The sequence below is a fragment of the Suillus discolor genome (assembly GCF_016758755.1).
Source record: "Suillus discolor strain FC423 chromosome Unknown F5147scaffold_548, whole genome shotgun sequence".
Lineage (NCBI taxonomy): Eukaryota > Fungi > Basidiomycota > Agaricomycetes > Boletales > Suillaceae > Suillus > Suillus discolor.
Genome location: NW_024541795.1, coordinates 791 through 12,920, shown reverse-complemented (window position 1 = coordinate 12,920; position 12,130 = coordinate 791). Strand labels below are relative to the sequence as shown.

The window sequence follows — 12,130 nt, the reverse complement described above, 5'->3', positions numbered from 1 at the left end:
TACCTACCTCTTTGCACTTCTGAACTCCCATTTACAGGTACATGTAAGTATATACATCTTCGAAGCCTGTTGTCAAAGAAGAACGTTGTTTACATGCAGAATTTCCAAAATGCAAATGCGGTCTCAATGCTTATGACATTCCGCAGTGGTGAGAGTATGAAGGTGCATGGTATCAGGATGAGACAACTACCTGGATAATTTTATGACGGCGCAGCCTCATCGGTGTCCGCGGCGCTGCTGTCTTCTTGCCTTTTAGCTGCATTAGCTGCCGCAGTTTTTGCTTTTTTGGCCTCTGCCCGCGCTACCTTCTCTTCCTCCTCCTTCCTCTGAGCTTCTTCCTCAGCTTTACGCTTATCTTCTTCTGCTTTAGCCTTCTGTTCAGCAGCGCTCATTCCGCCCTTGGTTTTCTTCTTCGCCTCCCGAGCCTCCTTTTCTTCCTGTTTGATCCGCTTGATTCGAGGGTCAAGACCAAGAGTAAGGTCCACGAGATTACGCAGACGAGTAATATCATCTTTCTTTCGACGAGCGCGCTCAGACTTGTTCTTTTTCTCGGTGTACCTTTTATCATCACGACTGCGGGAGAAGTTCATAAGCTGAAAAGGCACGGCCCCGTGGCTCCTATCACACTTACTTATCGCTACCTTCATTCACCTCCTTGTCCAGATATTCAAATGATCGCCAGCTGTCAAAGTTGTACCAGAAATCATAGAAGGCATGCACGTTCTCTTTTGAGTCGTCGTTCTCGCCTAACATTGGAACGGGTATTTTCTTGCTGAATCGTGCCTCCCTCTCGAAGATAGGTGCGAATGTTTTGAAAAAGAACGCAGTGTCTTTTTCTCGGCCTTTGAAGTCAGAGGCAGAAGGATCATCCTCTTCTAGGGATAAGCAGATGGGGTCGACAGAGTCGAATTGGCGCCGCCGCTCAGAATTCGTGAGAACTTCATTTGCTTTTTGTATGCACTTGAAGAACGCATCATCGTTCGTGGTGTGCGATGCACCGGCTTTCTTGTCTGGATGGTGTTTAAGAACTTTCTTGCGATCTGTGGAGTAGCGATACGTCAGAAAGTCCGAGGATGCTAACATCGCCACATACGGGCAATCTTTATTTGCTCGGGCGTCGCCTTGTATCGCAGGTGTGACAATCCGAGGACCTGATAGTGGTCTTGTTTCTACAAATGATATATAGAGTTTAGATCGTAGCAAACAAGACCCGATATGCACACCTTCCACTCCTTTGCATCAAGCAGAAGGAGTTCAGGAGATTCTTCCTCATCTCCGACGCCAAGGTCATCCTCCCCGTTCAGGCCATCAGCGTTAAGCAACTCGAGGCGCTTCCGCTCCTCTTCGAGCTGTTTGTCATACTCATCAAAGGTATGGTTGTTGAGTGTGCGTTTTATGTGAGCCAGGTAGGCTGCGCCCGCAGGAATGAGCCTACGCTGGACAAGGGCTGTGTGAATGAGGATATGTTGTCGAATGAGACAATCACGAGAGAGACTCACGAGAGATAGAGGAGGCTGGTTCCGAGGGTGGGGACCAGGCTGGAGGCAGGGAAGGTAGCGTAACTAGCGTCGCCATTGCTGAGGACTTTTCTCTCAAGAGCAGCTGTAGTAGTGGGACTTTGATGGGACCGCAAAAAAGTTTCGATGACTATTATGTAAGCAGATCAATTATTTGGTTAAGCCGGTTAAGGGTTGACTACTACATCATTCATCACGTTGAGCACTTAATTTGACAGTGTCTCCTGCCAGCCGCCGCCGCCACTGCAGCCGCTAGAAGTGCTACTCAATATCTCTGCCATGAGGTTTGTTAACAAATAAGTGTGATAGTCTTGTACCCAATTGTCCCTCACAGGGAGTCGCTCTCGATGTATGCACGATCTACGTAATACTCGCTGGCAGTGGTACTACCAGCTTAGCAGGCAGGTCATTTCCCAAAATTCTTTGGGGATACTGATCGGCTGATTCTCAACCAGACAATCGTGTCGCGTGCACGTATTGACGCGGCATGATTCAGATAATGCAGCGTTGCTATGGCTGGTCTTCCAAGTCATTTCATACTTTGATGGTCTACTAACTAGGACTGTCGACAAGATATTCGAGGTGCAAGGACAATTCTGGCTGAACATGCAACCAGCTTCATCTATATTACTTATTCCCTCTGCTCTGCATTGTATCCTCAATGTCATCGTTCCCTGCGGGATGCTCGGTCTAGAGCAGAATGTTCAAGTGCATGTCTTAAACCGGTCATACACCATGACTTCAACGACACCATCCATTGCTGTGGTAAGTTTAATCTCTCTTTTATCCTGTTAAGCAACTTTGAGTCCAGCCAAGCAGTCTGAATCCAAATTACTTTTTTTGACTGTTGCTCTCAAGGTACTCGTCGCAATTCAGCCTGGGGCAGACATCAATAAAAGACCGCTTTCTGTCGATGAAGTTCTTCATCCGCCATCTTCACCACCGACTGCATTTCCGACGTTCTTTCTACATTTGACACTCTTTATTCACATCAAGTTCGCAATATGGTTGCTCTTCAACTATTTTACGAGGGACGAGCCGGTGAACGCCTGATCACCAAGCCAGTAAGTATCCGTCTCATTCGTTCTCATCATCCATTCTGACGCTTTCAAGGCCAAGTCCCTGTCCAAGGCATGGAATAGCATCAAGTCAACCAAGAACTCCTTTGCCTTCAATAAGGTCAACCGCGTCCCGGTACCTAAATATGACGTGCCTGTTTCTACTCCCGCATCGTCTGGCGGTCACGCTGTTGCCATCGTCGCGTGGCCCTCTAGCGCGAGTATCATGATCTCTGCGACTGGTATCCTTCCGCCTGTCCTCACCTCCACGGATTCCACCGTGGGAGAGACTGAGGCGCTTGAAGGGCTTGACTATGCGTACCACGATCCAGATGTGCTTGATATCAGGAGAAGAGTATTTGTCTTGGACTTCATCGAGGCGTTCTTTGCCAGAGACCGCAAAGTACGTAAGACTTCATGACGTTCAGAGGTGCTTATTTACGGGGTGCCATAGGCAATGGACATCCTCAGTCCTATTCATGCTACTAATCGCATGGTGCCATTCAATCAAGACATGTTCGGTACAACAGTTCTCGATGCCTTGACGGGCTCCGCCAATGGAGTTGTACCACGATCCCATTTCAAGAATGAAACAAGCCTCAGTGACTTTATCGTCCATGCAAGGCTCGGTGCTGGCGCAAATGGCGTCGTTTACCGTGTCGAAGACAAGATTACGAACAAGACCATGGCGTTGAAAGTCATCAGGAGGCAGGGCGCGGCTTTATGCGATCTCCAGCAATTTCGAGTTGAGCTGGATGCTCTGAAGCGGGTCATAGGTGATGCTCATTGTATGCAAGTCGAGGCAGGCTTTCAGGACGCACGGTGCCTCTATCTAGCTCTTGTGAGTGACCGCACATGCGTAGTTGGATTGGCTTACGCTCTATGACAGGCATTCTATCCAGGAGGCGATCTCCATGACGTTATTCGCACTTATCCGCGCCGGATTCTTCCAGTCGAACAAGCAAGGTTCTACACAGCAGAACTCGTGAGTGTTCTTTCTATAGTTGTGATCTGCATTCTGACCAAAATAGCTTGTTGGTGTTTATCATCTCCACTGTCAAGGAGTCATCCACAGGGATATCAAACCTTCAAATATCCTTATCGACTCCCATGGTCATCTCGTAATCGCAGATCTAGGATTAGCCAAGGTCTTCACGCTCGACGATCCGAAATCGTTTTCTCCCTACAATCCCACGGGGACTTTCACTAGCCTATCGCAAGCACCCTACCTCGCGAGTTCACTCTGCGGTACCGCAGAGTACATGGCGCCTGAACTTATCCTAGGTACCAAGTATGGTTTTGCAATCGACTTCTGGGCGGTGGGTGTCATGTTGTATGAGATGCTCACTGGAAGGGTAAGTCTTGAATTTTCTGATGAATCATTGCTTACTTTGGTTTAGACTCCCTGGGCCACAGTTGACGGCCTTCACATAGCCGATGGCATTGTTGGGTTTGAGCCTTTCTTTGTTAACGATTTCCATCATGAGGCTCAGGATCTCCTACATAACGTACGTCTCACTGTGTTTGTCCATTCAGCGTTATTGACGTTTGCACAGATGCTTCAGAAGGATGTCAAAAGTAGGCCATTGTACGAGGCTATGCTTAACCACCCATTCTTTGCGTCGATGTAAGAGTCCACTCTGATCATTCGATTTCTGTGCTCAGATGGTTTTAGTGACTGGAAGAAAGTCGAGAAACGGACCCTTCCTCTGCTTTGCATTCCCGTGGTTGAAGAGAAAGATACGCCATCTACAGTTCCCATGTCGCTTGGCCAATGTGAACCATCGAACGACCCGCTGCCCAACTTCAATTTCATTTCCCCAGTTTTGAAGCGCGAGCGTCACCGCGCTCAAGCCTTGTGGAGAATCAAGGGTAAGAATGGCATTCAAGTTCTTCAGAAAATCGCTGCCAAGCTCTTCCGATCCCGCCCACCGGCACCGGAAAAGAAGGAACAGCAAACCACTGGTCCTGCCTGTGCAACGACTGGGACTACGTTGGTGGACGGCGACGAAATACGTGCTAATTGGGCTTCTGGGGCTGCTGAGATCTCGCGTGCTTCATCGAACTGGTCGTTTCGGCATTTCGTGCGTCGTAATACACCTCTGGGCGAAGGTGTTCCACAACCTCAGCCATGCGACAATTATTCTGGTCCAGTTCCTGTGCGAAGCCTTGAGTCTTTCATCCGCCGCGTCGACCGAAGAGAGAGGCCTTGTCCGGGGCGAAAGAGTTTACACGTCACCCTGTCGCCTTCTCCCGCTACTCCATCGCCTAACGCGACCCTTGTTGCATCTCCCACGCATCTATCACCGAAAGGAATTGGCTCCCCATCTCGAAGCTCGGGCTTCAAGCGATGGATCAGTCGCCTCTGGCATCCTATTCCTAGTGCTCATGTGATGGTCGGAGATGAACGTAAGACCCTTGACCTCACTGCCTAGGTGCTGTCGCCGTACCCTCGAGGCCCTTCCCTCTTTTGCTGCTGGTTGTTGTCCTGAACCCTTCTCCTGCCCTGGTTAGGCCCTATTCCCCTTGAAGCTCTCGGATCTGCAACCGGTGCCTGTTCTGCTTCCTATACCCCTGCTTTATATCTTTCACCTGCTTTCTTCCCTGTTCTCTTGTCTGCACAGCATCTCAATATTCTCTTTCTCGTACATCCTAATTCGTCCTTAGCGCCGAGTGCTGCTGGTTCATCAAGCGCGACACCACTTCAGCGAATACTGTCTTCCACATTTGGCCCGGGGCATTCTTCATCATCCAATTTTCTTGTCCCCGTACGCTGCCTGTTTAGGTGTTGAGTTGTGACTTTTCTGTAGAGTGGTTGCTGTGTTTTTTCTCGCCAGGTCGTTCGTTTTACATCTCTACCTTCTTCGACCTCGGCATCCTTTGGCATGGGTCCCTATTTCCCTCCCTACTCGCCCTTTCGACCCTTGCCCAAGAAAATTCGAAAATCCCTGTGCTGCGTTAACGCGCCGCAGGATGAAAAACTAGTGCATGGCTTCGCACATCTATCCTTCCGCTTCCCTTCTTGATTTCACTTCTTGTGTTCAGTCGTGGAAGACTGTTTCTCCTGTTGTTTCAAGCTTTGTCGTTTTGCTGTTTCTCGCGCGTCGTGTGTTCGACAATGGACTTTTTTGTGTTTCTTTTAATTTATGGACTGGAATATATACCCCTACTTTATGTGTTCCGAATATAATACCCATTTTTTATCCTAGTAACGCTTTCATCCGGGAAACAGCCATGTCCCTTTTGCCTGACCTCCAGGCTTTTCGCAGGCCCAAGCTTGTATGGTGGCCCAGATGCAAAATAAGTAAGCTGACGTTTTCCTGAGTCGGACCCAGTTAAACAGACTTGGACTTTGCGCCGACTCTTGGGTGGACCAAGGACTACTTCGAGGGTACAGAACTCGAGGGCGCAGAAGCATCTGATGGATTGCTCTTCCTCAGGGTCCTGAGTATAGCGAGGGTACGAGATGCTGAGACAAGAAGGTTTTCCTACAAGGGATATCGATCAGATGTATTGATTGTTCGATATCACCTAGGATACACAGGAATGTTCATTAAGAGTAACATGGCGCCGCAGCACAGGGATCTAAAAGGGAACGACAATTGTGTCGGATCACGAGAATGGTGGCTGAGCCGTGTCTTCTTTTGTGGACCATCATGGCGCGAGCGTCGGACTCCGTTCTACTCTGAGAATATGAATCGATTCTTAGAAGACGTTCTTAGGGACTCGGCGGAGCGAGTATCATGATTGAAGTTAGAATGATGCGGAGTCCCTTGAACTAGCTGGCGCACTGCTATCGATCTTATTCAGAGTACTAGAGTATAGATGAATCTTAGTGCTACTATATCATATGATACTTAAGTTTCAGGAATATTCACTGACTTCACTCAATAAGTCAGAGTCACGTGCGCGTATTGATGGGAACGCGTTGTCGGAGTCGAACTGTAGGCCACATCTGACACATCAGATTTATCGAAGGTCCACCATATTTACACCACACTGGTCGACCGGATGTAAGACAGGCAGTCGTTTCTGTTGTGTTCTTAGTTTTTCCTCCTCGCCAATTCTGCTAGCAACACTCAATCAACGCAATCATTGAGCACCTAGCGCCATGTCCCCTGCAGGCGAGACTGGTACATCGTCTACTCCTCCACGCGCCAATGCATCAGAGCCATGGGGCTTCCGTCATCAGTGAGAACATCGGCCTGGTCGGTGTCCAGTGCGCACCTTTTCTGTTTTTATCGAGTAACACCTGACATTCCATCAAGGGTTAAGAAACTCCGCCCATGGATTCAACGCGATATTGAGCAGGTTAAGGAGTGCAAGGCAGATGCCATGCTGCAAGCCCTCCTGCAGCGCGCTTCTTCCGCTCCCGAGACTGCTCAGCCCGAGTTTCTGCAAAAGTGCCTCAAGGCGGTCCTACCTGTTTGTAATGGGCAGGCCTTCCTTTTGACGTCGAGATAGCCCTCAACGAATAGTGAGTGCTTGTTTTGAGCTCGACGATCGGACATTTTCGTGCTCACAACGACTGCAAGCATGGGTCCTGGAGTAGAAAACAGCTTCTACGGCCCTTTCATAAGAACCACTAACATCGCTCTCGCGTGTCTTGAAGAGATCAAGGTTGACGGGATGGGTGCTCCTGTCCCCGCCGTGGACATGATCTGCCAGCAGAACGATATGCCCATGCACCAAACTCATCAGACCAAGAAATCAACTCGGAAGCCTGACCTCGTGATTCTTCATTTGGACAGCGCATGCGCTCCCTTCCAGGATGAGATGGGCGGCAAGAAGGGAAAACAGAAGAACAAAGAGTCGGTAGAGAAGGACGACGGGAAGAACGATGAAAAGAATGACGAAAAGCGCAAGAAGAAACTCAAGGCTCATGGACACGAATGCAACGACAAAACCAAAAATTAAAAATGTTCTAGCTTGCACCGAGTTCAAGAGAAAGACGCCAGGGAGGATGAACCACCGCCCTCTTCGTATACAGTGACAGACTATGTCCCTATCAAGCCGGAATATCTGCCGGTGGATCATCTTCAGGCTGAAGTCCCGGTACGAGGCCCTTTGCAGATCCCAGCAACAGAACCTGCATCCGACACTGCACGTTATTTAAGATTCTGCGATCAAATTAAATCGGCTAAGCTGTAGTGCCATCTTCTGGCCTCACTGCTGCGCAGCCTTCCAAGGGCAGGTCCAGTTCCAAGGGCAAGGCCGCGGACACTTTGGAACCCGCCGCGAAAAAATCCAAGATGAACCCCAGCGATGCAGACGCTGACGCGGAGGCGGATCTAGATGTGACCGTCCAGACGGGTCTGTACGCCACAGAAATGTTTGCGGCCGGCATCATTCAATGCTCAGGCATAAACTTCATCCAAGATCTCCCGCGATTCATGGTGTTATTGTATGCTACAACGATTCGACCTTCACGATTAGGGGCGAAACAAAGACTTCCTCCCAGTTCAAGTTGAGGGGAAACTATGCCATGAATTCAACATCAGAGATGAAGATCTTGGAATGGTGGATCTGCTGCTTCACACCGGTGACGACGAAAGAGTGACTCACTACGGACTGCAAGGACGGGCCATTAATGTGGTTGCTGTCACCAGCAGAACGCTCACGAAGAAATACCGCGACTTCCAGGATGGGATGGTGGCCAAGATCTTCTGGGGAGAGGCAAGTCGCACTAGTGAGCCGGACATCTTGAACAAGGTCAGGGAGATTGCTGAGGTGCACGATACTGTAAAAGACCATATCCCCGAACTACTCTGGCACCACAGGTTCATGAATCCCACGTCCGCCATCCGAGAAGCGCTCGGTGTTCCTGAACCCACTACGGGAAGTCGCGTGCTCTACATTCTTGTATTCCGCAAGCTTCTCCCCATCACGAAGCTTCAGGGAAAAGAGCTTTTCGACGTCTGGCGTCAGTGTATCTCATGTACATCTTTCATTGAGTTTACATGGCTCTTTGTTAACACAGCCTGCAGGCCACCTTACTCTGTGGAAGAAAGGGATCTATCATCGAGATGTCAGCCCTGGCAACCTAATGTGGTACTGGAAAGACGGGAAGCGGATTGGTGTCTTAAACGACTATGATCTATCCTCGTTGGCCAATGGCCAAGGTCCTCAGGGTAACGAGCGCACGGGCACGGTGCCGTTCATGGCGCGCGAGCTTCTTACCGAAGATGATCAACAAGGCAAAGTGAAACACTTATATCACCATGATCTGGAGTCATTCATGTGGGTTTTTGCTTGGATTTGCTTGCGTTACAGGGAGGGAGTCTTTCTACCACGAAGATTACGCTCTTTCGACGAGTGGGCGACATTAGGTGCCGTTGCATGTGGCGAAAAGAAGTTAGTTCTTCTCAACAACATGACAGCTTTCGCACCCTCGGACATAGACCAAGTTATATGGGAGGTCCTTGTGAACTGTTTTGTGGTGCTTAAAATGGATGCCGACAACCGATACTATCATCGCCTTAAACGGCCATGGTCAGTTGAATACCAGCAGCCCAACGCCGACTCGGATCTCGATGCTTTTCTATCTAAATTTACAAGTTTAGAGGGTTGGGCTAAGCTCAGCAAACCCGAGTAATTTTCTTTACTTCTTACCCTATACACGGTTTTCTGCTTGTAATTCTCAGTTGTAGATTCACAATACAAGCGGTCGACCGTTCAAATGTTCACTCCCATGACCATACTTTCTCGAAGATCATTCTGCCGGTGTGGTAGATGTAGCAGTCGTGGATGGACATATTACAAGTTTCTTGTTGGGACAGTGAAGTGAAATCCCAGCTTTGAGTTGCAATGATGGAGTGCGATGCATACAGGGCGCTTCTTGCGAGGCATAGGCCTAGAAGGGATATTATAATGAACAAAAGTAGTTGAATTGATTCCTAGCTTACTAGCTGCGTCAAGGAGGAACACATATGCGATCATGCAGTGAAGACTCGGCGCGCATTTGCGCATCTATGGCACAGGGACCAAGAGCTACTTCAAGTGTACAGAACTGAAAGGCGCAGAAGCACCTGATGAATCGCTCTTCAAGGCTGCAGGATCGACTGAGGAGTATATGAGCGAGGGTACGAGACTATGAGACAAGAAGGTTTTCCTGCGAGGAATTAGATGAATTGATTGTCTGCCAGATATCATCTGGGATACATAGCAATGCCCATTCGACACAGGAATCTAAAAAGGGCTAACAATTGTGTGTAAAATTCAGAGGATAACACTGAGGCCTCGATATCAATCGTCGTAGGTAGCATAGACCATTAGGTTGTGGCTACAGCAGCTTCCCTCTATGAGGGTGCGGCCATAGCTAGCATTGCCAGCCGCGCCAATCCAACGGTCCGGGCGGGAAAGCAACCATAAACTGGACGTGTGGTGCCGGTTCCTTCCGAGCACTCAAATTCAAAAACGGCGATACTATGCATCGGGTGATAGTGTGATTGTGTCAGACATCAGAAAATGATCTGGGTACCTGAGGAAGCTTAAGGAGACGGGTACCTTATCGTCATTGCAAAGGCCTTTTCCACAAATTCTCTCACAGGGTAAGCCTCTCCCGTCACGAGGACAGGGGTGGGTTGTTGGAACATGCGCCACATGCCCTTGACGTAGTCCACATCTTTGTTTAGCTGAAGAGAATGAAAGACACGCTTGTACCACGTTCCCAATCTCGCTGCGCACCGATGTTACTGAGGTACAAACAGCGCTGTTTGCCGGCGCTGATATCAGCACTCAACTTGAACAGCCCTGGAGATCTTCCTAGTAACAATTCCTCCCTCGCCTTGGACTCTCATGGTCGAACAAGATTCCGGTACACTCATACATGCCGTATGCCTCACGAGTCACGGTAGTTTGCCATGATCCAATATGCATAAAGCTTGGCGACGCCGTGCAAGCTGCGAGAATAGAACGGGGTGGTCTCGCCCTGGGGCGTCTCGACTACCTCTCTATAGAGCTTTGAACTGGATGCTTGGTAGAACCTGGCGTGTTTCTCGAGCCCGGCCGTACAAATTGCGTCGAAGAGGTGGAGGGTACCGAGCCCATTGATGTCGGTTGTGTATTCTGACATGTCAAAAGAGACTTTGACGTGGGATCGTGCGCCTACTAGGTTGTAGATCTCGAAAGGGAGGACTTGAGCGAGAATGTAGACGAGGTTGGTGCTTTCGGGGAGATCATCGTAGTGGAACTTGAATTAGTTGGGGCCTGGAGAGTGTCATGGTGGGTTAGACGATGGTGGGGGTACATACGTTCACGTTGCCATAGTCCGCGTACAAAGACTCTAGACAACAACCTGTGTTGAACAACGGATTATACCATGGACTTTGTATCCCTTCTCCAGGAGAAGTTCTGCGCTGTGAAGGACTTAGTAGGACGTGAATGGGGAATGAGAGTATCTTTGGAGATGGACTCCTAAGGTATTTGTGTAAGTAAAAGTGCCAGAATGTTCAAAATTATCAGGTCTGCGGCAAGGGCAGTGTCCTCCAAGTTCATAAACCGATATGATGAGAAATTGAGAACGAGGTTTAAAAAGAACCGTTGTCTAGTCCTAACCAACAAAAATTAACCGCTCGTAGTGCACCGACTACCGACGACGGGGATCGAACCCGCAACCTTTGCCTTAGGAAGGCAACGCACTACCATTGTGCTACGACGGCTTGTCGAATTCGGTTGTTTAATTCTAAAATTGCTAAAGTGGCTTATCAACGATTAGTAAGCATACTCTGACCGCTTCAGCATATAAGTCGTGGTTATATTTATTTTGTCGAAAGTATCCATAGAAAACGGTAGAAATCATCGGTAGGGCCGCCTAGTCATGACTGACATGCTATAGTCAGTAACAGGTTCTCTGCGGAAGATGAGGTTTTGACATCGCTTTGAGGATATCTGTGGGATCGTCAGCTATGAGCCTGGATCTGACAAGACGAAGGTGAATGTCGACGGGACGCTGCTTCATGGCCTACCTCCTAGCTCAAAATGGGTGAGGTCGCCGTCTGCGAGGGGAACCAGAGCTGTATCAATACCCGTACGGCTTGTGCCAGTCCATGCTGCCCATCAGTTACAGTAGTATTGCCGATTACGCCATGCAGGTCAAGCCATAGCAGAACACAGCAAGGAAGGATATGAAATTCTGTACGATCCTCCGAATGGAAAATTTGATACCAGTATACCTGATTGTCATCGTAGCAAAGAATGAAAACTGTCACACCTCTGCTTTCAAAACCCCTGGCGCCTCTTGAAATTCAACCACTCCTCGTAATACACGCACTCTTGCGGGTTCGTAGGCCCCTTGTCGCGACAGAAGTTGAATACTGGACATCTACCGCATGGAGCTTTGGACCATCCTGGCGCTACTCGTTGTTGGCGAACAGCTCGGTAGACAGAGGCTCCTTCAACGTTGACATTGACATCTGCCTCCGGAGACTCGAATTTGATGCGTTTTGAACTTGAGCATGGCTTCTTCTTTGTCTTCGTTTTCATCTTCTTCGACTTCGATCTCAATTCCGATTTTGAATGACGACCCTCGCTCCCGCTCTCGTTCTCTTGTCCCTG

The 12,130-nt window shown here is 49.1% G+C and overlaps 1 protein-coding gene and 1 non-coding gene across 2 annotated transcripts; one reads left to right on the top strand and one right to left on the bottom strand.

The window, feature by feature from the left end:
- Window positions 1–8,224: 8,224 nt before the first annotated feature.
- Window positions 8,225–9,170, top strand: F5147DRAFT_591552 (uncharacterized protein; the record flags this gene model as incomplete). The annotated part of the gene is made up of 2 exons (XM_041432195.1): window positions 8,225–8,513; window positions 8,563–9,170. 2 exons carry the CDS (start codon window positions 8,225–8,227, stop codon window positions 9,168–9,170), a joined length of 897 nt encoding a protein of 298 aa, XP_041284124.1.
- Window positions 9,171–11,163: 1,993 nt separating this feature from the next.
- On the bottom strand, window positions 11,164–11,235 carry F5147DRAFT_t152. The gene has a single exon. It is a non-coding gene; the product is annotated as a tRNA-Arg (tRNA).
- Window positions 11,236–12,130: the final 895 nt, after the last annotated feature.